At 48.2% G+C, this 25,106-nt stretch overlaps 2 protein-coding genes across 3 annotated transcripts in view; both read left to right on the top strand.

The window, feature by feature from the left end:
* The window catches only part of HCK (HCK proto-oncogene, Src family tyrosine kinase), a 41,773-nt gene that overhangs the window by 5,679 nt on the left and 10,988 nt on the right, over window positions 1-25,106 (top strand). Inside the window, exons 2-10 of one of the 2 annotated variants that reach the window (XM_007446860.1) lie at window positions 9,750-9,867; window positions 12,490-12,532; window positions 12,896-12,995; window positions 13,819-13,917; window positions 17,075-17,178; window positions 19,767-19,916; window positions 20,365-20,517; window positions 22,330-22,509; window positions 23,356-23,432. In XM_007446860.1, coding sequence (XP_007446922.1) covers window positions 9,751-9,867; window positions 12,490-12,532; window positions 12,896-12,995; window positions 13,819-13,917; window positions 17,075-17,178; window positions 19,767-19,916; window positions 20,365-20,517; window positions 22,330-22,509; window positions 23,356-23,432 — 1,023 coding nt within the window. In that variant the 5' untranslated portion in view covers window position 9,750. Of the gene's footprint in view, window positions 1-9,749; window positions 9,868-12,489; window positions 12,533-12,892; window positions 12,996-13,818; window positions 13,918-17,074; window positions 17,179-19,766; window positions 19,917-20,364; window positions 20,518-22,329; window positions 22,510-23,355; window positions 23,433-25,106 lie in introns of those variants that run through there. The other variant, XM_007446861.1, reaches the window with a different exon arrangement.
* Window positions 3,905-5,287, top strand: LOC103088765 (putative uncharacterized protein DDB_G0283467). The gene is made up of 2 exons (XM_007446895.1): window positions 3,905-4,034; window positions 4,812-5,287. Exons 1-2 carry the CDS (start codon window positions 3,905-3,907, stop codon window positions 5,285-5,287), a joined length of 606 nt encoding a protein of 201 aa, XP_007446957.1.

Raw genomic sequence — 25,106 nt, 5'->3', positions numbered from 1 at the left:
GTACTAGCAGTTGGACGTCCAGCGAGTGTTCGGAAATGGTGAAGCGCTGAGCTATGGGGCAGAGCGCCGACAGCATCTTCTCTGATATAGTACATGTATGCAAACGCACGTGCAGAGCCTACCTGGAGGGGGGAGGGGTGGCCGTGGAGAGCCTGTAAAGGGTACCTTACAAGCCTTACTCCAAGGGTGCCTTAGATTTCGCTGTATTGTTTTCAATTTTTCTTTTTAAAACTTTTTTGGCCACCCCGCGAAGGCATGCAGGATCTCAGTTCCCGGACCAGGGATCAAACCCGGGTCCCCTGCAGTGGAAGTGTGAAGTCTTAACCACTGGACCACCAAGGAAGTCCTTGTTTTCATTTTTAACAAGGACGGTGTATTGTTTTACTAGGTGATGAAAGGTAATTTTAAAAACAAAAACGCATACCCACCAAAACAGAAAAGAATAGGCTCTGTCAACTATAAAAAAAATAAGTGTAAAAGGGTCAGAGGATGTGTTATTTTGGCTTTGATGTTTCCATATGCTGAGGACAGATTTGGGGGCAGCTGACCTTGGAGCACACTGGGAGGTTGAAGTGAAAAGTTGTCCCTGGGGCGAACTGGCCACCATGTCCTTTCTGAAGGGGGCCACCTCCACTCAGCTTCAATTGAGGAAAGACTTTGTTCCTCTCCAAGCAGAGATAAACAAACATGGAGAGTCCTTCTCAGTTTAAACACACATTTGTAACTATTGTTTAAATGGGGAAATCTAGGGCACCCTGGCAGCTAAAGGGCGCTTTGTTCAATTAGTCAAGAATTTGTTGAGCACCTACTGTGTCCTAGTTTTGCACACTAGTATATAGCCATGTACCAAACAATCATAACCCTCATGTATCTTACTTTCTGTGGGAGGACAGATGATACATCCACAGGTAACAATAAGTGTGTTAGTTCAGGTCCTTTGAGAAGCAGACTCTCAGAGAGATTAAATGTGCAAGAAATTGATTAGAGGGAATGTCTGTGGGAGAAGCTAGGAGAGGCTAAGAGAGCCATCAGATAGCAGGCAGGTCTGACTCCAAATGAAGGAAGGAAGGAGGAAGGAAGAGAACAAGCAAGGAAGGGAAGGTGGAAGTGTCTTAGACTGCAGGGCAGTTCTAAGGAAGTTTGGCAAGGCTGTCAAAGAGCCCTTAGCCAAAGTCTCCCATCAGAGGTCCCCCTGGCACGGGCCTGCCTCAGTATCCCTGCCACACTCAGTCCCTGGCTGGGAGCAGCCCATGGCAACAGTGATGGTCTTCAAAGCACAGCAGCTGGGGCCATTTGTCAATTCTGTTCTCAGTAGTTGGAGATCTGAGAGGCCCCTCCTCTTGGCTGCCACGTTAGGTGGTGGTTAAAGCCATGAAGAATAGAGCTGGAAAGGGGCCAGAAAGTGATGGGAGTTGGGGGCGGAGTTCCTATCTTAGCCAGGGTGATGAGGGAAGACCCCTCTGAGAAAGTGAGATCTGCAAAGAGATCTGCATGAAGAGAAAGAGGCTTTCTGGGTGACAAACATTCCAGAAAGCAGCATGTGCAATGGTCCTTAGGTGGACACATGGTTGGTGAGTTGAAGAGTAGCAAGAGGCTAGTGTGGCTGAAATGGAAACATCAAGGGAGGGCTGGAGGAGACAGGACTGTGAGGTTGAGGGGATTCCAGGTCATGGAGCCTTGCCAGCCATAGAGGGGAGTTGGGCTTTTACTCCAAGTGAGATGGCAGCCCCAGGAGCAGGAGCAGAGGAGCGACATGACTTGACGTATATTTTTAAAAGGCTCACTTCTGTAAGAGGCAGAATGGGGATTCAAACCCAGCTCTTTCTGGCTTCAAATCCTGTCCTATGTTTTCCAAACTTCCCTGCCCCCTGCCTACCTTAAAGATAGTATTATTCTGGGTTTCCCTGGTGGCACAGTGGTTGAGAGTCCGCCTGCCGATGCGGGGGACACGGGTTCGTGCCCCGGTCCGGGAGGTCTGGGAAGATCCCACATGCCGCGGAGCGGCTGGGCCCGTGAGCCATGGCCACTGAGCCTGCGCGTCTGGAGCCTGTGCGCCGCAACGGGAGAGGCCACAACAGTGAGAGGCCCGCGTACCATTAAAAAAAAAAAAAAAAAGATAGTATTATTCTAAGGAGGCTCGCAAGTGCCCTTGAGTTCTGGAGTTGACCAGGTGACCAGAGGTAACATTGAACATGCTAAAAACTTACTACATGTTTGGAACAAGTGGTTGGAACACATGCATCTCAGAGCCAACCCTCTGGCCAAGTGAGGCAAATGACCAAAGGCCCGAGTTCCTCTTCAGTGTGCTGCTCTGTCACTTGCTTTTGTGTAAACCAGGGCATCACACCCGCCCTCTCTGGGGCTGCTGCTCCCATCTGTAAAACAAAGTTCTCTCCAGTTCCTTCCTCTTTGCAAAGTCAAAGTTTTGAGCTCTTGATCAGAAAGAAGCTGAGGGTCAGAAAAGGGAAGAGATGGGGAGACAGGGGTGACCCCTAAATGTCCATTATGGATAACAGTCACTTGGAGGTTTGGCTGGTTCATTCAGAAGACAGTCAGGGAACTTGAGAAGAGGGAGCTGTAGGGCTACAGTCCCACTATGTAGGGCTACAGTAGCTGTAGCTGTAGGGCTACAGTCCTACTATGAGGGACTTGGTCCCTCATAGTGGAAGGCTTTCTCCCCCACCCCCATGGCTGAGCTATTCGGAGAAGGGAAGTTTCCTCTAACTGAGCAGCCTTGAGCCCTGGGCCTCTGGCAGTCTCTGCCTTCCTAGGCTTCCTGCTTGTGTTACTCATCCCCCCTCCCCTTTCCCCACTGCAGCTTCTGAGGCTCACCCAGTGGAGGATGAGAGGCAGGAGAGCTGAGTTCTTGTTCTACTTGCCACTGATCACCTGGGGATGCTCTCTGCCGTGGGCCTCCATTTCCCCATCTGACAGATGGGTTCATAATTCTGGTCCTGCTGACTTCAGCCAAGTATGGTCAGGCCTAGAGAGGGTTGAACACAATATATTCATTCCACAAATATATATGGAGGCCCTTTCTAGGCATGGCTTCAGTGCCGTCATCTTCATGGGGTCCATACTTCACACACCCTCACCTACTCTAATGGGTCTAGTACTCTCTTTACTTTCTTCCATCAAACTTCCTATCAAGGCAGTCTTTCCCGTAAGCCATTAACACTTGAGTATGAATTGCAATCCCTTGTAAGAATTTCCTTTGCACTGGGCAGGGCCCTTTGAGGTTTAAGGGAGCAGAAATTTAACTCAGACTGGCTCAAACAGAAGAAGGGGGTTATTGGAAAGTCCACGAGCATATCAACTTCAGGTAGGGCTGGAGAATCTGTATTTCTTCATTTCTTGGCTCTGCTTTGCAACTGCAAGCCTCTTTTCCAGCCAAACGGATGATTCTCATGGGCCAGGATTGAGTCACATGCCCATCTCTGCTTCTATTACAGCAAGTCTGATTGGCCAGACTTGGTCACAGACCCACCCCTACAGCCAGAGGTAGAAGTCAAGTTTACCGCAATCCATGGGTTGAGAATGGGGGAGGGGTGGTTCCCAAAGAAAACTGGGGAGCTGTTGTCAAAAGATGGAGGAGTAGACGCTACACAGGAAAGAACTATAGCTGTTCCCTTCAGAGAACTTATCATCCAACATCTCACTTCATATTTGGGGAAACTGAGGCCCAGAGGCTGGGACTTTCCTGAGGTCACACAGTGAGTCTGTGGCAGAGGTGGGACTAAACTCCAGGGCTCCTCTCCCCCAGCCCTCACAAGCCTCTGCTTGAGCCTAAAAGCTCCTAGAAAACCATCTCCCGCCTGCTCCCCAGGATGCACAGGCAGGACCTGGGCTTGGCTCTGAGAGTTCAGGAGGCGTCTCTGAGGCCTCCATAGCCAGCACGGTGACCATGGGAAGCAGCCAGGCCAAGCAAGCTGAACTTTCTCATTTCCCTTCCATGCAGCACCTGCAGAAGCTGAGGGGACAAGGAGCTGGTTTCAGGTCCCAGGAGTTCAGCAGTGACCTGAGCAAGTGTCTTTGTCAGGGATCAGCTGTTCTAAGTTAGTCTGGGGCCAGGCAGGCCACTTCTGCTCTCAGAGCCTGGTTTCGAATCAGATTAGACAAGAAACATGTGTTTTTAGAAATTTTAAAAAGCCTTTCACATCTCTGTCCCACAAGCTTGAGAAGCAAGTGCCTTCTATTATACAGGGAAGAAAATGAGGCTCAGAGAGGGGAAGTGACTTACTCAAGGTTACAACAGCCAGTCAGTGGCAGAACTGGGATCCAAACCCAAGTATTCAGACCCCAAGTTTGGCCTTCATTCTACTACATTGGTTGGTCTTAAATTTTAGTATGATAAGAATCTCCTAAAGAATTGTTAGAAATGCAGATTCCAGGCCTACATCCCCAGAAACTCTAGTTCATTCAATCCAGAGTGTGGCCCAGGAATATGAAAGAATCAGTGAGGACTATTTGGGTACAAGTGGCAGAAATCCAACTCAAACTGGCTTAGGCAAAATTGAGAATTTACTTGCTCATGGATTAGAAAAATTCTGAGGTTGGAAAGTTTTAGGCATAGCTGGATCCAGGTGTTCAAACATGTCTTCGGGAATCACATTGTCTCCATTGCTCAGCTCTGCTGTCCTTTGTGATGGCTTCACTCAAAAGCAGTCCCTCCCTTCATGATGGCTCCCAAGATATCCAGTTTTCTACATCTCTATCTACATCTATACCCACATCTACACCTGCATCCACATCCACATCCACGTCCACAGCTACATCCACATCTACACGTACATCCACATCCGCATCTATAGCTACATCCACATCTCCATCTCCATCCACATCCACATCTACATCTATAGCTACGTCCACATCTATACCTACATCTATACCTACATCCACATCTACACCTACATCCACATCCGCATCTATAGCTACATCCACATCTCCATCTACATCCACATCTCCATCTACATCCACATCCACATCTCCATCTACATCCACATCCACATCTACATCTATAGCTACATCCACATCTATACCTACATCTACATCCACATCCACATCTACACTTATATCTACACCCACATCCACATCCACAGCTACATCCACATCTACACCTACATCCACATCCACATCCACACCTACATCCACATCCACATCTACACCTACATCCACATCCGCATCTATAGCTACATCCACATCTACATCCACATCCACATCTATACCTACCTACATCTACATTCACATCCACATCAACACTTATGGAAAGAGAGTGCCTTTTCCCTAATTTTTCCAGCAAAACCCCAGGGCAGACTCTGCCTTGGCTAGGATCACATACATACCTATAACTGAACCAAGCACCATTGGTTGTCGGGGAACATGGAATTCTCTAATGGGCTGGGCCTGTATCAAGTTGTCAATCCCTGAAGGCAAGGGTGGGGTAGCCCCCTGAAACCCCACTGAGTGGGAGAAGCTGGGTGCCCAAGGAATATCCAGGCACTGTTATCAGAAAAGGGATGGATGCTGAGGAAGCAAGAGCAAAAAATGTTCACTCTGCCCGGTTCTCAGTTAGAATGATCACGTGAATCACCTGAGCCTTGTTAAAACGCACATTCCGATTTGGGAGGTGGGGCCCGAGATTGCATTTCTAATGCCTCCGCCTCCGGTAGGAAAATGCTGCCGGTCTTCATGCTGGCCACACTCTGAGTAGCCAGGCACTCTTATATTTCTAACTCAGTTTAAGCAACTGTGCAGCCCCCACTCTGCAGAGAAGCCCTGGGATATATAAACCTCTTCCCTCACCCTCTCCCCACTCCCATCCCATGGTTTCCAAACCCACCCAAACATCAGCATCATGTATTTGGGAACTACTTGTCAACATATAGCAGACTTTGCTGCCAAATCACTGTTCATTGTGTTCTTCAGTGACCTTTATAGGATGATCCACATAATAAAATCTCTTTTGAATTTAATGCTCAAAAAATATTTGTTTCTCTCAGTAAATTGCCATGCTTCCTGGGATTTTATGTTAACAATGTACAAATTGCCATTTTTATCTTGGCTGCTAGGAAACTCAGAGATAAATCTAGTACTCAATGGCAGTAGCAGTAGCACCCTAGGCTTCTGGTTCAATAATCTTTCCTTTCTAAATGGTGTAGCATAACCCTTTTTGAGTCTTGAAGTGCTCTGTATATGGTTTAATATTATAAGCTCCCTCAAATCCTTTTTGAAAGTCAGTGTTTCTTTGGAACATTCTTGAGTTTCCCCCAATCTTTATTGAAATCCTTCCCATTCTTCAAAACACAACTCATTATCCTGCTGCTCAATTATTATAAACAGGTTGTTTTTCCTATGAACAAACTAACATACACATGTTAGTGGCAGAACCCAGATATATATTCATTTTACAAAATGGCTTGATATTATATATGTTTTGCAGTTTGCTCTTCTCACTAAGTATTTTAGCAGTCTTTGCATGGCTCTGACTGTCCTTGCCAATCCCTAACAGCTTCTTGGGAATGTAGTTCTGTATGTCCAGTCTTCCCATCCCAACTGGAGCAGGAACCAGGTCCTGATGCTTTTACTTTGGCCTGACCACATAAAGCATGGGCTCTGGGCATGTATTTACTCACTGACGGTGCATTATGCTCCTACCGTGTGCCAGGGAGGCACTGAGCTAAGCGCTGAGGGACACAGACATGAACAAGACCAGCCTCTGCTGTGCTGCAGAGATGGAAACGTTCTGTATCTGTACTGCTGAGTACAGTAGCTTGAGCCACAGACAGCTCTTGAGCACGTGAAACACGGCGAGTCCTAGCTGAGATGTGCTGTACGTGTAAAACACACCCTGGGATGTGAAGACTCAGCATGAAAAAAATATTTATATATAAAGTATCTCAATGATAATTTTATATTGATTACATGTTAATAATTTTGACATATTGGGAAAAATAAATACGTCTTAAAATTAATTCCCTTGTTTCTTTTTACCTTGAAAAAATATGGCTGTAGAAAATTTTTAATTATATACGTGGCTCACGTTACATAGCTAGGTCTAGTGGTCATGAAAATAAGCATTTCTGAGGCCACTCCAGACCAGGCAGTAGAATGGTTCTCTTGGCTTAGGGGGAAATCACATTTTATGCAAATTTGACTCCTGCCAGTACATCACTTTAAAAAAAAAAAACCTTATTGTGCAAAAATTGAACTAATGGGAATTCCCTATTTTAAAAAGCTAACTTCTAGAGTATTGTGGTATCTCTACACTTGTAGGCCAAAGGACTTGCAAACAGTGCTTGCTTTATGCTCCAGGGCAGTGCCACATCTGCTAGGGAACGGAAATGGTATGGTTAACATTTCTGTCGCGCTTGTTGTGTGGCAGACACCTTTACACTTCTCAACTCATCTGTGATTGCAGCCACCCCGGGAGGTAGAACCCCACCATCCATGGATCATGCATGTTCATGCCTGGGGAGACCCATCCCTCAAGACCCTGTGGCCATGCTGAATATGTAAATTGATGATGTAAGGCATACCAAATAGGTACTCAGAGAGGTGGAGGGAGAGGCTCTACCTCACACAGCTATGCTCTTCCCAGAACACCCTTAAGTTAATCAAAATATATGAAATGTAATATAATTTTATGTCATACAAAACCACACAATATGCTGTTTTATTTCCCACAACTGTAAACCATATTTATCACAAGTCAGAGAGATATTGGTTTTTGTTTTCAGTGCATACAAGTACATTATAAAGCACTGATTAATTGCAATAATTTTTCAAAATAATGATCTAGCGCTCCAGGAGTCTGGATTAATTCCTTACTTTATTCGCAAAAGGCGAATGAAGCAAAAACCGGTCAAGTCTTGATGTGGTAAACTGTTCCCAGTTCCCACCAGAACAGACAGAAAACATCCTTGTAAATAAAAAGAATCTTTAAAAAAAAAAAAAAACTGTCGTTAACCTAGGAATTTAGGGTTATTTCTTAAGCCACAAACACACGTTTATTTTAACAAGATAAGTATAAGTGAGTTCTAACTGCTTTAGAAGAAAATTGTGATTGTGTAGAGATGAGGAAGACGGTTACTTCCTTATGTGGCTGCTCACAGACTATCTTCTCAGCAAATACACGTGCACATTTTGAGAAAAGAAAGAAAAAGTTTCTGCCACTTTAACAATTAAGTTTTGTCTCTGATCAGGTAAAAGTGTTTTCTTTAAGTGTCTTTAAATTTGATTAATCCACCAGCAAAGTCTGTCAGCTCTACCTCCAAAATGTCCCCCGAATCTGTCCACTTCTTACCCCCTCAATAGCCACCACCCCGGGCCAGGCCACCATCATCTCAAGCCTGGACTCCTGCAGTGGACAGGGCTCCCTGCCCTGCTCACTAAAGTCCATACTCCACCGAGCAGCCAATGGGATTATTTAAAGTACACACTGAACCCCGTCATCCTTCTGCTTGAAACTTTCCATGGTTTCCCATCATCCTTAGAATCAAATCCAAACTCCTCACAACATGGGGCATCCTTGTCACATGCTATCCTCTCTCTGCTGCCTGTGATCTCCAGTCACACTGGCCTCCTTTCAGTGCCTGATTCTCTTCAAGCACATTCCTTTGCACTTGCTGTTCCCTCTGCCTGGAACACTGTTCCCTAAGAGTGTTACATAACTGGCTCCTTTGTGTCAGTCAGGCCCCAGGTCCAATGTCACCTCCTGAGAGAGGCCTTCCCCAACCGCCCTGTGTAAAGAGGCCCCGCATAGTTGTTCCTGATCACATCCTCTTTTATCATCCTCACACTTTTCACTAACTGAATTTATCTTGTTATTTATTTGTTACCTGTTTATCGTCTGTGTCTCCCATCCATCTCCAGAGTGAGCTCCATAAGGGCATGAACTTGCTTGTCTTAATCATGGTTTAGAAGAGTGCTCAGTAAATGTCTGCTGAGTAAATGAATGGTTGAATGACCAAATAAACCCATGAGAGAAAGAAGGGAAGGAAGAAAAAAAGAAAAAGGGGTGGGGGGGAGGGAGAGAAGAAGGAAGGAAGATGTTAGATGGCGACTAGAAAATGATATGAGGAATACGGTGACCTTGATTGTTTGAGCCGCATTATGTGACCTGATCTTTATAATTTTATATAAAATGTTCACGTTATATAATGAGAGTATAGTTTTACTTCACCATTTGCTCTGAGCCTGACTCTGTGTTGAGTATTTCCCCACCCACGTGCTTTCTCGTCCTCCTAATGCCCGGCGAGCAGGTCGTATTATTATCCCCACTTTGCTGATGAGGAACTGAGACTGGGGAGCAGGGGGCGTGGTAAGTGAGCTGCTAGTCGGGGAGGGAGGGGTCAAGCGTCAGCCCAGGCTTTCTGACCCCAGAGCTGGCAGCTCCCACCCCTCTCCCCCCACTCTGCTCCGAGGCTCCACCTGTTGAATTTCAATGATCATCATGATTTATTCTCTGAATAAACTCCCCATCGCAGGGGTCCTTGGTAGCATGACTACGACAGCTTGTCAGCTCTGCGTGGGTGCGGGCCAGATGTGGTGTGGGGAAGCCCAGAGAGATGACAAGGGCAGAGTGAGCTCCACGTGGCCAGGGTGGGGTGAGGGGGGCAGAGAGGGGGAGGGGAGACAGGGAAGGTGACAGGGTGCCAGCCTGGGAACACGGGGTCTAGAGCCCAGCATCAAAGACTCCCCCGTGTGGAGCTCAGAGCAAGCGGGGCTCATCTCCCTTCTCTCTACCACAGGATGGGGTGCGTGAAGTCCAAGTTCCTCCGGGATGGAGGCAAGGTCTCAAAAACTGAGCCCAACACCAGCCCACACAGCACTTTGTATGTGCCGGATCCCACGTCCTCGGGCAAGCGGGTGAGTTGGGGAAGAAAGGGGAGACCGGCAGCAGCCCAGGGGCTTCCCCAAACTGCCCTCACCGCTTCCTGTTTTCCCAAGGGCGAGCAGGATGAGTCTGGGGTGAAATGGAGCTTACCAGTCGCCGGCAGCTCCCTGACTCCCCAGGATACACCTGCACCAAGCACCCAGGGCAGGGATGTCACTGCCCCTTGTCCCACTGCCCAGGCCTTGGCCCATCAGCCTGGGTGACCAGGTCCCAGGGGGGCATGGCCAGCCTCACACCTAGGAAGTACCATAAGCAGTACTGAGAGTAATGAGTGAGCAGGTTAGTGACAACAGCAGTTGAAGTAATGACAGGAATGATGACAGTATCAGCATCATGGCAGTAACTGTAACAACAATACTAGTGGGAATCTAACAGCAATAGCAGTAGGAACCAAAGCAGAGAGAGTAAATGAGAGAAGTGGTAATACTAGCAGAGGTTATTTGCTTGCTTCCCTTACACTTCTACAGAGCTTATGATGAACCAAGCCCTACCTTAAGTGCATTACTGTTATTAACACCTTTAATCCTCACAATAGTGCTCTTGTAGGTCACAATTTGTATTATACCCATTTTACAGATGAGACACAGAGAGATTAAATAACTTGCTGAAGACCACCTGGTTGTAAGGATTGAAACTTGGGCAGTGCAGGTTCCAATGTCCCAGGGGTAGGAACAAGAGTAACAGAGCCAAATGCTAGTGACAGGAGCAGTAGTCATGGTGGCAATAGTGGGGGTCCTGGGTGCAGTAGTTGCCATAAAAGTAGCCCCACTAGTAATGGTAGTTGTGATAGTCAGAAGAGCCATAGCAGTAGTAACAGTAGTGATTACAATAATCGTACTAGTAAAGGGACAGCAGTACTAAAAGCAGCAGTAACAGTTGTAATAATCATTACGTTCTTTGAAAACCTACTATGTTCCGGGCACTGGAGTGAGGTATTTCTGTTCATTAATCCTCACCAAAAACTGAGGCTGGAGTTACGCTACTTTACAGCCAGGCTGACTGAGGCTCAAAGAGGTTAAATGGCTCATACCATTTAACCTCATACCACTGTGGCCTCATACCACAGTGGCTCATACCACTGGGGAGCAGCAGAGCTGGGTCTTCCTAAACTCAAGGCTAGGTTCTCTCTCCTATAGGATCCTTTCGTCCATCCCCTTACCTGAGGCTGTCCAGGAAGGACAGCCTCTGCTCGCTGCCTGCAGAGGCAGGGGGGCACTCTTTCCTGGCGCCCCTTAGAAGGTTCCTCCTTGTATTGAAGGGAGGCATATTACCCCATAACCCTCACTCCTGGATCACATACCGGCCCCTTAGTCCTGCCCCAAACACGTGGAAATGGGAGAACAGCGGAATATTCACCTCCCTCCTCCTGACACTTGACATCTATTAATACAGCCTGAGGTTACACGAGATCCTGAGCTGACATCCTAAACCCTAAGTCACTCCGAGGTCTGCTTCTCACCTGGCCTGCATGTCCCGGGGCCCTTTCTGTGGCCAGGGCTCCAGGTTCTCAGGTTCTCTGAGGCCTTCTGGCTTGTCAGCAGTGGGAAGCAGAGGATTTTCTCCCACCAGTTTCTGGCTGTTCTCTCTGAGCATCAGGTTTAAGGGACACTATTATCAGCCATTCATTGTTCCCCTCATTCAGAGCACTGGCTCAGCAGTAAGTTAGTAACTGAGAAAGGTTTCCCAGGTCAAATCAGTTTGCAAAACTCTGGGCCAAACACTCCTTCCCTGTAGGACTCAGAGCCTTTCTAAATCTTTGTAATGGGCTTTGTGAATCTCCCCAAAAAGGATATACTTCTTAGTGTTTCTCAAACCTATTTCTTTAAATTAATGTTTACTTATGTGTGTAACACACAAATGCATTCTACTCGAAAATAAAAATCACAGATTTCAGTGAAAGCTACAGTCTCTGCTGACGAATGTCCCCCTCCCTAGAAATACCACACCCTACCTCAGAGGTATCAGCTGTTGCCAGTTTGGCCTGGAAACTTGCAAACTTTTTTCCATGAATTTACACTCACATGTGTACAGTATGTGTCCACAGAAAGTGTTTAGGATGTTTGAGTATGTGTTTTATACCAATGTATCATATTTACCATTCTGAAGATCTAGCTTTGTTTACTCAACAATGTATCTTTGAGGTCTCGTTGTGTCAGGAATGAAACGGCCTCCCTCTTATAAGGGCTGCTTAGAGCACCACAGTGTAGGCACCAATTCCCCTTTAGACAGACACTTAGGTTGTTTCACATACATAGTGGAGCCTTTATTCATGGGCCATGTTGGTAGACCTAGGGTTTCTTCAAACATAGCTTGGAAAACACTGATCTGCACCAAGCCCCTCACCGTATGTCGAGGGGAAGGCACAAGTACGTCCCCCAGTACGTCCAAGGCTGAAGGCAGAGCCTACAACCCAAGAGACCTGCGTCCTTGTGCTGGCTGTGCCCCTAATGTGCTGTGTTACCTTGGGCACTTCCCAGTCCTCTCTGGGCCTCCTCCCATGACTCACAGGGCTGGGATATCCTTTCGGACACAGACCTTCCATGGCTACACACACACTATTGGATTCATCCTCCCCTCCCATTTCTTCCCCACAGTGGCCTGACAGTAGCAACGGCAACCCACCAGCGTCCACAGAGGGTAAGTAGCTGGCGAGCACGTGGAGTGGAGTCGTGTTATGTAGCCGATTAGGTTAGGTTCTCAGTCAGAGCTTGAGGCAAAAATCCCAAACAGTCAAAACCACTCTTGAAAATCCCATAAATTTCCCCCAAAGTACTTGGTACAAGCTATTGTTTTTCTATAATGTTGTTTCATAACATGAACAAAACTCCGTTAGCTTTAAACTCAAGAATCGCAGCTGGCATGGCAAGATGCTTACTTATATCACGAGACAGACACATCAAGGGGTCCAGGGCTGGGTGCCAGGTGTTGGGGTGGGAAACACCCAGGACTGTGGGTGTGCTCAGATAAAGCCTCACCATCCCACATGTCTCTTCCCAGCAGGTTCTGAGGAGATCACTGTGGTTGCCTTGTATGATTACGAGGCCATTCACCATGAAGACCTCAGTTTCCAGAAGGGGGACCAGATGGTGGTCCTGGAAGAGTGAGTCCCCATTCCACTCCCCTCTGAGACATACCTATCTCCAATACTCAGTTATGCTCTCGTGTGCTTCAGTAAAGGACCTGATAAACTATATTACACTAGGGTGTAAATGACTGATGAGAACCTGATCGTAATGAAGGAAGAGTTTGCTGTTAACCTGGCTTACAGCCACAGTAAAGGGGCTTTTGCATACTTGCTAATGGCACATCCAGGCAAGGATGGACAGTAGAAAGTGCTTTCTCAGGGAAGCCTTCCTTGGGCTCCTATGGTTAAGCTGCAGCCTTACCTATGGACCAGACCCTGCTGAGGTGACTTTGCATTCAGAAATCCATGGATCTCTGGGCTTGCTACCTCCAATCTCCTACCATCTTCACCATCAGTGGATGTAGTGTCTAGTATGTCCTGGGGCCCAAGGATGGGAGTGGTTATGCTTGGTCAGACTCCTGAGCCCACTCCTTCTGGCTCTCAGCCCCAACGAGCCACTGTGAGTCTGCCATGGGCATAGGGCCCCACCTTACATATGGCTAATAAGGCCAAGGCCACAAGTCCAGGGAATAAGAGTGAGGCCAAAAACCTAGGACTCTGAATGCAGGTACAGGGCTTGATTCCGGCCCTGGGCAGACCCTCAGAGGCACAGTGGGGATTGTTGTAAAGGGATTTACCTTAACGGGGTGAAGGCTGGGAGCGGAGACAGTAGTGGCCCTGCCCTTCACCCTACCGGCTTCCTGGTGTTGGGGGTATTCCAGGCCAAGGCTGGGGGGCCCAAGAGGACCAGGAGTGGTCCTCCTTCCCTCCAACCCCTTTGCTTCCTCCTGTCCCTCAGATCTGGGGAGTGGTGGAGAGCACGATCCCTGGCTACCCGGAAAGAGGGCTACATCCCAAGCAACTACGTTGCCCGAGTCAACTCTCTGGAGACAGAGGAGTGAGTATTCTATTTCCCTGCCCTCCAGAAGGAAGCATGAACAGAGCCAGCCTTGCTCCTGCCTCAGGGCCTTTGCGCTCACTGTCTCCCCTGCCTGGCACACTCTTCCTAGGGCTCTTTGCCTGACTGGCTCCTTCTCATCTTTCCAGTCTCAGAGAGGCCTTCGCGGTCTCAAGCAGGTCCCCTCTGAGACTCTCTCTCTCATGGAAACCCGTTTTACTCCCTTCTAGACACTTCTCACTAGCAAAAATGATCTTGTTTCCTTGGTTGTTCATGGGTTCACTGCCTGCCTCCCGCACTAGAATGAGAGTACGTGAGGGCAGGGACCTTTTCTGCCTGCTGCTGCATCCTCGGCACAGGCTGGCATGCAGTAGGTGCTCAATGAATATTTGTTGGATGGAGTATACTGCTGTGCCAAGGAGCATCCTCTGAGAGGCAAGCCAGCCCACACCCGGCCGGTCACCCCTCACGTGACTCATCAGCACACATGGGCCTGTGCCTCATCAAGCCCTGTGCCAGGCGGGGGCTGCTGAGTCCATGAGACATCTCCCACTCTCAAGGAGATCCCCGTAACCCATCATTCTTGACTGCAGGCTCTTTGTGTCCTACTTGACTCTGAAAACATAGACAGTTAGACTTCATCCATTCATCCGTCCACCCAATCATCCCACAGACACTTGTTGAGCACCTACTGTACCCCCAGCCCTATTCCAGGGATACTGGGTGACTCAGGAAGGCTTCCTCCCTGGAGATGTTCACAGTGTAGGCGGTGAGATTGACAAGTAAAAAGATGGCTACACTATAGGGTGGTGATAGATCCAATTCAGAATCAGCCAGTCAAAAAGTTGAAACCTGACAGTCCCCATGGTTTTATCTCCTTTGCCTCCTCCCTCTGGCTAGATGGTATTGAGGGTTTGGGATACTTGTCTGTTAAACATTACAATGTTTGGGCTTTCCCCATCTTAAAGTCACCCCTTTCTTAGTGCCCATGAAACCTCTTTGCCCTTTGAAATCTCCCCTCTGTGGCCGTAAAGGAGCCCCCACTTCCACTGCTGACCTTCTGTCCTGGAACTCCCCCAGCACACCCCCCACGTGCTGCAGGGGGTCTGGGCTGCTTCTCTCTCTTTCTCGGCTTTCTGCTGGAGCGTCCGTGCACTCTCCCCACTCGGGGCTCTGAACACTTACAGAGCCCCTGCGTCACGCCTCACCTCGCAGCAGCCTCGAAAGAGGCATGGCTGGTATTACTCCTTGAAGGCAATATAATTGCTAAGCGGAAAAGGCTGGGTGCAGAGGACATCTGTGGGGTTATCGTCTAGATGATAACCTAAATGGCTGGTTCTCGAACTTGAGTGCATCAGCAGCACCTAGAGGGCTGGTGAAAACCCTGGTTTCTGGGCCCCACTCCCCGATTATCTGATTCATAACTTGCATTTCTAACAAGTTCTCAGGTGAGACGGATGCTGTTGGTCCAGGGACCCACCTTGAGAACCACTGACCTAAATACTTATGTGAGTCTTACACTCCTGGGTTCTTGTGTCTGCATCAAGAAACTGCTCACAGAGGCTGCCTCTGGGGAGGGCAGCTGGGGCACTGGAATCAGCGTGGGATGAGATCTTATTTCCTCATCTGCCTTGAAATAGGCAATATTTTCAAATGTTTCAAAATGCAAATGGTGCAGAAGGACCTAGGATAAAGAGTGAAAAGTGTTCCTCCCACCCTATCCCCACCCAGCTATTTCCCTTCCAGAAGCAACCAGTTTCTTGTACGTCCTCCCAAATGCTTTATACTTGATTAAGAAAATACATATATCTCCCTCCATTTTACACAAGTGGTAGATTGAACACACGCTGTTCTGCTCCTTTTGTTCAGCTCTTCCGTGCAGCACCTTCAGTATCCTCCTTTTCACAGCCGCAGTGTCTGTCATGTAGATGCCCCACTATCCCCTGCCAGTGGTCACTTAAGCTGCTTCCAGTCTTGTGCTGCAGTGAATCTCCTTGCGTATATGTCACTTCTTCCTGTGCAAGATCGGTGGGATAACTTCCTAGGGATGGAATTGCCAGGGAGATAGCTCTTACTCTGTACCCTTTAACATTACTTGAACATTTTACCATGGCATGAATTACTTTACCAAATGAGAGCAAAGAAGACAAGTGGGAGGTGTAGAATGGTGACTAAGACCTTGGGCTCTGGAGTCAGACTGCCTGGCTTTGAATCCTGCCCCTACCACTTCCTAGTTATATGACGCCAGGCAAGTTACTTGCTTTCTCTGTTCCTCAGTTTCCTCATCTATAAAGTGGGGATAATAAAGGCAATGATTCCACAGAGTTGTTGTGTGGGTAACAAGAACTTGATGAATGTCAGCTGTCTGTCTCCCCAGTTGATAGCAGAGGAAACAGAAGTCCAGAGAGGGAAAGTGACGTGCTCAGAGTCACACAGTAGATTTGTGGCAGGGTCAAGGCCAGCTGACCTCAGGTCTGAGGTTTTTCCATCACAGCACATGAACTACTCCTCAGGGAATGGATTTGGTTGCTGCTGCATGAATTTTTCCACCCAAGATCCCAAACATCCAGGGAGTATGAAGAAAAGGTCCAAGGATATGGTCCCAAGTATAAAATCATTTGAAATCTCACATTTTAGCTTAGAAATGCATGCCGACTTTATATTCACTCTGTATCCACAGAGGAGGATGAACTGTGGCAGTAACAAAGCTCAGCCCTCACTCACATGGGCCTCCAAGACCCTGAAATGATGGTCAAATGTTCTTGTGAAATTTGCAAAAGTAAGATTTTTGACCACAGTTGGTTAAGACTGCTGTATTTTTCCACCCAATCTTTCTGTTCATCACCTTATCCCTCACATTGGGTGGTGCTGGAATGACCACGAGCATTTTGTATTTGTAACGCTGTGTTACTTTTCTTGAAGAAAGCTCCCCAAATTGCATAAGTTCCAGCCTCAGCAAACTGGATTCACCAGTTTGGTAAAATGTCTGTTTTAATGTTAAAATATTAAAAGAATGGTTGGTTTCCCCAAAAGAATCTGAGTAAAATTGATCCCGCAGGAAGCCAGGCCCTCAGAATCCTGGTGCCGGACAAGAGCGCTGAGAGCCGGCCAGGATTGTTCGCCATGGGTTCACACGCTGCACCCCCCTCCCCTCCAGGTGGTTCTTCAAGGGCATCCGCAGGAAGGATGCAGAGCGCCAACTCCTGGCCCCTGGCAATGTGCTGGGCTCCTTCATGATGCGGGACAGCGAGACCACCAAAGGTGATGCAGGCCCTCCCAGCCCTGTGTCCCTGCCCACCCACCCCTACCCCACGGGGAATGCCCTGGGGGATGGGGGCCTGAACAACTCACCAGCCCACTGTGGCTTCCAAGCTTCCTCCTGCCCTTTGCTCAAGCCTAGTTTGGGCCTTCTCAGCCCCCAGAGCTGCCGGCTTAGGCCAATGGAAGTAGGAGGCAGTGACCGCCCCTAAAAACAACATTCTGCTTGTATTCTTTTAAATATCCATCAAAATATATCTTGTCCCTAGACCTGACTCTTCCCTCTCTCCATACGAAAATGGGTGGCCTCCTCCCAAAGGATGGCCTTCGCTGGGACCCTGCTTAAAATAGCTCCTTTGATGTATTTGGAAGTTTTGATGTTGGTGGCCTGCTTCCTGAAATTACTGTGCTGTGAGGGTGGCTTTGTGCCAGGTCATTGCACAGGAGGCAAGAGCAGTGCCACCAAACAGTGCGTAACTCAAACACATCAACTGAGGCCAGTTTTCCCAAAGGAATAAATGTAAGTAGGAGTCTCGTGATTTCGGATTCCACACAGAGTGGACCTTTACTATGGTGTTTAGACTCAAGACTGCTTGGTTCAAAGAAATCAGTAAATTGCGTAAAGTGTGACCTCACAGTACCCTGGGCAAACAGTTTTGGGGCCAACAATCGAAGGCATCTGTGTGACCTTCTACTCACTCCCTAGGTATCTGAACTGGGGAAGCCTGAATGTGGCTAGAACACCACTCAAAATCAGTGTTTTGGGTCAGTGAATATTTAGGCTTTATTTCCTCCCACCCAACAAGCCCCTTTTCAGCCCCCAGAGGAAAAGAAATGGACAAAAAGGTAAAGCCGTGCACAGCCCTCGGCTTCTCTTCTCCCACTGGGCCATCCTGCACACAGGGGCAGACCTACGGGGCAGGAAGGTGAGCTTGGGCCGCTGCCACAGCCCTCAGAGGTGGGGGCATAGGCGGGTTCGCCGAGTTAATAAAAATTGCAGCACAAGTGCCCCAAATCCTATCCTGCTGCTTCTTGGATTCTGCTTCTCCCCACCCAGCATCGGCCAAACCAGCGTCACCCTGACTGGACAGACAGAGTGGCTGAGAGCAGGGTCCCAGAGCCTGCTGCCTGGGTTTGACTCCCAGCTCTGCTACTTACAAGCTGTGTGACTGTGGGTGAGTTACTTCACCTCCCTGGACCTCAGTCTCCTCATCTATAAAATTGTGGTGATATAAAACCTCTACCTTGTGGGGTTATTCATTCACTATAGTGAATAATATCATTTATCATAATACATATAACTATAATTCATTATAATGAATATTTTTCCTATTCATTCATTTTTTTCTTTCATTCATTTTTTTATCCAGACAAGGTTCTTAGTGGCTAGCATGTATGATCAACTGTTATTCATGCAACAGTTTAAACCTCCCCCAAATCCTATGACATGGTGCTACTGTGGTAGAGAAAACTGAGAGACAGAGAGGCTAATAACTTGCCCAAGGATACTCAGCTTACAAATGGCAGAACTGTGGCCGTGGACTGAAAGACGTGTGTGTTTCTGGTCTATGTGATGCCATGTGTATTAGGTTCCTATTGCTGTTGTAACAAGTTACCACAAGCTTAGTGGCTTAAAGCGAGATAAATTTATGATGTTACGGTTCTGGGGGTCAGAAGTCTGAAATCAGTCTCACTGGGCTCAAGTTAAAGTGTCCGCAGGACTGGTCCCTTCTGGAGGCTTCACAAAAGAATCTGTTTCTTTGCCTTTTTCAGCTTCTAGAGGTCACCAGCATTCCTTGCCTCATAGCCCCTTCCTCACATCTCTCCAACCTCAACTTTCCATCTTCATATATCCTACTTTGACCTTCTTACTTCCTCTTATAAGGACCCTTGTGATTACACTGGGCCTACCTGGATAATCCAGGATGATTTCCCTATCTCCAGATCCTTAACTGAATCACATCTGCAAAACCCCTTTTACCGTGTAAGGTAATATATGCACAGGTATCAGGGATTAAAACACGGACATCTTGGGGGCTGTTACTCAGCCTGCCGCAGCATTTAATGTTTACACTTACATTTCAATGTTTATACTGTAATAATTGAACTGGATATTTTTGTGTTTGTTTTATCTTTTTGCTTGTTTGTTTCTAAATAGTGTTTCTACCAAACTGGTGCGGTATCTTGGCTTTTGTGATTGATGCTAGATAGATAGATAGATGATAGGAAGAAAAAGAGATAATAATGAAGATGATGACAGCCAACATTTAATGAGTGTTTACATCCTGAGTACAAGCATTACTTCTTTTAACCATCAGGCAATGTGATGGGGTGAGGAGGTATGACCAATCCCATTTTACAGATGAGGAAACTGAGGCACAGAGAAGTGACTTGGTCACTTGTCCAAGGTCTCACAGCTGGACATGGAGCAGCCTGACAAGCACCCAGGAAGCCTGACTCCACAGCCCACTCCTACCCTGTACTCCACTGAGCAGGTGCCAGTAGTGGCCTTACAGAGTGTCAGGTTGCTGACACAAGGTGGCAGGCCTCTGAGAGTCCACTCCTGAGGGGTTTCTCTCTGGCCCATGCAGGGAGCTACTCTTTGTCCGTGCGAGACTACGACCCCCAGCATGGGGACACAGTGAAACATTATAAGATCCGGACCCTGGACAATGGGGGCTTCTACATCTCCCCCCGGAGCACCTTCAGCAGCCTGCAGGAGCTGGTGGCCCACTACAAGAGTGAGTCCTGGGAGTTTCCTGGCGATCCAGTGGTTAAGACTCTGCGCTTTTAATGCAGGGGGTGCAGGTTCGATCCCTGATCAGGAAACTAAGATCCCACATGCCGGGGGACACAGCCAAACAAACAAAAAAAGAGTAAGCCCTACTGGGGCTGCCTTCCAACCGGGGACCCAGGTGGGTGGGCCTGTCTCCCAGGAATCCTGGTCAAGAGGCCTGCTGATGCTTCCTCCCCAGACAAATAGTTGCTTCGGATTCTCCTGAAGGCCTTTTGAGCAGGAGTGCAGAGGTGGCATCTCATCATGCTCTGTTCTCTTGGGAATGTCCCTGATAGGGGCAACCCTTTGGAACATGGGCCAGATACAGTGGACCAGGTGGGGCAGCCCCCGAGGGGAAGCCTGTGGCTGGCCTGGAGCTGGCTGCCCTCAGCTGATCAGGGGCTCTGTTCCAGAGGGGAGCGACGGACTCTGCCAGAAGCTGACAGTGCCCTGCATATCCTCCAAACCCCAGAAGCCTTGGGAGAAAGATGCCTGGGAGATCCCCCGGGAGTCCCTCAGGCTGGAGAAGAAACTTGGAGCTGGGCAGTTTGGGGAAGTCTGGATGGGTAAGGACCCAGGGCCAGAGTGGGGAGGGGAAGGAGGGGAGAGGGAGGTCCTTGCTTTTGGGAACAGCCTGAGGCAAAGTGGGAATGCCACCCAGGGCAGAGGGGAGATTTGAATAATAACCATAAAGGAGCAATTCTTCAGTTCCTCTCTGATAGAAAACCAAATTGTCCTGCCATGCAAACACTGATTTGCCTTTGAGGCCAGGCCTGTTGGGGTCAAACACTTTCTTCTGGGAAGCAGGAGTCCTAGTTGAGGAATCTGCTCCCTCATATGGAGCTGGGACAGTCTACTAGTTGGGTGTTGAGATAACCTGAACACCTCTTAGGATGATGAAAATTAAGAATGGGAAAGAATATAGGACTTCCCTGGTGGTCCGGTGGTTAAGACTCTGTGCTTCCAATGCAGGGGGTACGGGTTTAGATTCCCGGTTGGGGACCTAAGATCCCACATGCCATGCAGCGTGGCAAAAAAAAAAAAAAAAAAAAAAAAAAAAAGAATGGGAAAGAATATAGGGCTCCCCTGGTGGTCCGGTGGTTAAGACTCTGTGCTTCCAACGCAGGGGGTACGGGTTTAGCTTCCCGGTTGGGGACCTAAGATCCCACATGCCATGCAGCGGGGCAAAAAAAAAAAAAAAAAAAAAAAAAGAATGGGAAAGTATAACTGGAGATTTCCAGGTGAGTTCAGTGTTGGCAGCTGATGAACAAGCTGTTCTGAGCACCTGCCGTGTGCCCAGCGCCATGCTAGGGCATTGTGGGGCACCAAAAAGTCATATTCCACCCCTGCTGCCCTGCCTCTAATGACCTAAGAATAGCAAAGCCTGCTTTGCAGGACTGTGGGTTAGACAGGATGCCTGGCCCAGTGCCTGGCACCCCCCCATTGTGTTTATACTCCACCATGTTCCAAATGGGAGGGAAGAGAACTTACAGATATGCAAACAATTCAGCCAGAAAAAAATAAGTTTAAAATCCACATATTTTAACTATATTTATTGAGAGCCTACTATGTGCCGGGCACTGAATAAGAGAATGTGGCAGAGAAAGTATGGAGAGGAAGGTAAGACAGATTGGGCTGATGAGGTTGGAAAACAAAAAATATTATATGAGGCCTTAGACTCTTACTACAGGAAGACCTCAACTCTGGATTAGAGCTTCCTGGCAGCCAAGGCAAACATGGAAACACAAGCAACAACGAGATTTACAAGATCAACAAGATGAAGCAGGGAAGGAGTAGGGTGAGGTGAGGGAACAGCATGTGCAAAGTCCCTGTGGTGGGAAGGGGAGTTGGCTGCTTGGGGAATGATACGCAGGCTGATTGGTGCACAAGAGGTAAGGGGGGTGTTGGTGGATGATGAGGCAAGGTGGGCAAGGCCAGATCATGCAGGGTGTTATGGACCATGATGAAACTGGTATTTATTTTGAGAGCAGTGTTAAGATTAAATAAACCATTTTAAGCAAAGATAGTATGTGTATGAATGTCTGACAAAACAAAGGTAGGTGTGTGAGTGAGTGACATAATCTGAGTGATGTTTTAAGGTTATTCTTTAATCCCTGAAAGAGCCTTTGCAGATGAGGAAACCACAGTTCAGAGAGGTTGAGTGACTTGCCCAAGGGCACACAGCTAGGGAGTGGTAAACCTGCCCTCCAACCCACATCTGTCTGAGGCCAAAGCCCACGTCTCCCCTTCTCTCTCTAAGGGCTGAGATGGGCAGGGAAGGCGTCCTGGAGGAGGCAGGTCTGCACCCGGGTCCTCCAGAACTGTGGGGAAAGAGCAGTGGGTCCTGACCCCCTTTCCTGCTCCCTGTTCCACTCCAGCCACCTACAACAAGCACACCAAGGTGGCCGTGAAGACGATGAAGCCCGGGAGCATGTCTGTGGAGGCGTTCCTGGCAGAAGCCAACCTGATGAAAACTCTGCAGCACGACAAGCTGGTGAAGCTGCATGCCGTGGTCACGGAGGAGCCCATCTACATCATCACAGAGTTCATGGCCAAAGGTGCCACATGCTGGGAGCTGGGGATGCAGGCTGTGGCTCCTCCTGGTCAATTGCAGAGTCAAAGGTGACTCTGTCAAGGTTCTTGCCTTCAAGATTTCCCCAGTCTGGCCAGGAGCTCTTCTGACACGAGCTCACTGATCATCTTCATATCCACCCACCCCACCCTCCTGTTTGAGGGAGTGAAATCATGTTAGGGGGATGCCAGGAGAAGGGGAGCACATGGGCCCCTGGGAGAGCGGGTGGGGACAGAATCCCTCTGGGTGATAGGAGAAGAGGTTTCTAGGGGTTCACTGTGAGCCCTAGAGCCTGGGGTGACTCCCTAAACCACCCCCCCAGCCCCCACCATCAGCCACCTTCCCTAGCTGGACCAATGCTCCAGAAAAGAGAGTCAAAGCATTAAGACCTTTGTGAACCTTAAGAGCTGACAAAGCATCTGTTCCAGGCTGCCCCCACCCTGCCGACACACCAACCAGGACGTCTCAGGGATTTTTTTTTTAGACCACCATTTCCCAATCATTTTCAATCCCTGCCCGTTTCTCTGTATACAGAAACATCTCACATGACCTCCATTTAGAGTGATTCAAAATCTCAAAGCTTTTATCATTTTCTAAACACACAATTATGCCGGCCTTATAAAACCATGCCCCCAGTCATCCAGGCTCAGAAAGCTGTCTCAGTCAAGGGACCAGTCTGGCAATCACAAAGTCGTTTTCCAAGCGCCCAAATTCTGTTTCTCAAACACTAGGAGCGGTAAATACTTTTATTTAAATCCATGACTATGAACGATCTTAAGCACACACTCAAGTCCTGAGAGTAGTAACTGTTGCTTCACCCTCCCCGACACAGGCAGCCTGCTGGACTTCCTGAAAAGTGAAGAAGGCAGCAAGCAGCCGTTGCCAAGACTCATCGACTTCTCAGCCCAGGTGAGAGTCTAATGGGGAAGTCGGGGGAGGGGGACAGGAAGGCAATTATCTCTTCAACAAATGTTTATTGATCACATACTATAGTAACAACAATAATAATAGCTAACATTTATTGAGTGCTTGGGATTAAAATATGCTTTTTATATGTGCCTTCTATGTACTAACTCATGTAGTCCTCACATCAACCTTCTAGGGTGAGATTTTTGTTATCTATTCCTTTGTAATCAACCACTCCAAAGCTTAGTAGCCTGAAACAACAACATATTATTTCCCATGATTCCGTGGGGTTGACTGGGGTTGGCTGGGTGGTTTTTCTGCTCCACGTGGTGAAACTGAGGTTCCTCTTGTGGATGCATTCTGCTGAGAGCTTGCCTGGGGCTAGAACGTCCGAGATGGTGGCTCATCCTCCAAGCCTCTCTCCAGTGGCCCCACGTCACTCAATAGGCCAACCAGAGCTCCTTTACATCCTGGCGGCGAGGTTCCAAGAGGGAATCTTCTAAGGGACCAAGCCGTAAATGAGCAAGCTCCGCTTGCATCATGCTTACTAATGTCCCCTTGGCCAAAGCAAGTCACGTGCCCAGCCCTCGGTCAGTGTGGGAGGGACGGCACCATGAGTCCCAGGAGGTATGGTTCACTGGAAGCCACTGATGTAATAGTCCGGCCACACATAGGTAACTGTCACTCCATTTTACAGAACAGGAAATTGAGGCACAGAGATGAAGTGAAGTACAGATGAGGAGACTGAGGCCCAGTGAGGTGGAGTAGCTTGCCTAAATCACTATGTTACTTTTAGGGGATACAGCAGTGAACAAAATGGAAAGTATTGCTGTCCTCCCAGGGTTTACACTTACTAGACAACTGAATCTCTTAGAGAGCCAGGACCCAAGTGGTCCTGGCTCAGTGCCAAAAGAATGCAGTATCCAGCAAAATTAATAATGTCCATAAATCACAGAAACACTTCTTAAAACCTCATTTTCTTTCTCATTTTCCCTTCACTTTCTACAGCTCTTCTCACCCCCAGCCTGAGTGCTTTTTACTTCTAACCTCTCATTCTCTCCTATCTGTGGGAAAGCAGGGGAGGAAAAGTCTGCTATGGGAGTACACGGCTGGAGCACTTAGCCCAGTCCAGGAGCAATCTGAGAAGGCTTCTCAGAGGAAGCGGTCTCTAGGCTGAGCCCTGAAGGATGAGTAGAAGTTAGGCAGATGAACAGGAGAGGGAAGGGTATTCCAGGCAGAAGAAGCAGCCTGTGCCAAAGCCCAAAGGGCAAAACAAGAGCTCAGCCTTGCCAGCTGGAGCCTGGGCCTGGCAAAAATGAAGGGGGTGTGGCTTGCAGCCTGGAAGGTGTTAAGGGAGCCGTGGCCTAGGGCCTAGGGCTGGGCCTTCTGGAGATGCCTGAGGCAGAGTTCATTTGAGTATGCAAATCCTGGGGGGGTGGGCAGAGGTATAATAAAAGACTTTACCTTTCAGAGCCTGGAATGCCAGAGGCCTATGGAAATCAAGACCTGGCATATTCCCTTCAGTGGGCGCTGCCCCGGGGAAACAATAGTCTGGACTGTTGCTAAATTATAACCATCAAACTGGCAGAAACCTTGCTGGGTGGAGGTTCATGGACTGGGGCAAGAACCACTCTCCTCATGGCACAGACGGGAAAATAGAAACCACAGGAGGGAAAG

Source organism: Lipotes vexillifer, unplaced genomic scaffold (assembly GCF_000442215.2).
Source record: "Lipotes vexillifer unplaced genomic scaffold, Lipotes_vexillifer_v1.1 scaffold75, whole genome shotgun sequence".
Classification (NCBI taxonomy): Eukaryota; Metazoa; Chordata; class Mammalia; order Artiodactyla; family Lipotidae; genus Lipotes; species Lipotes vexillifer.
This window is presented reverse-complemented; position numbering and strand designations above follow the sequence as displayed.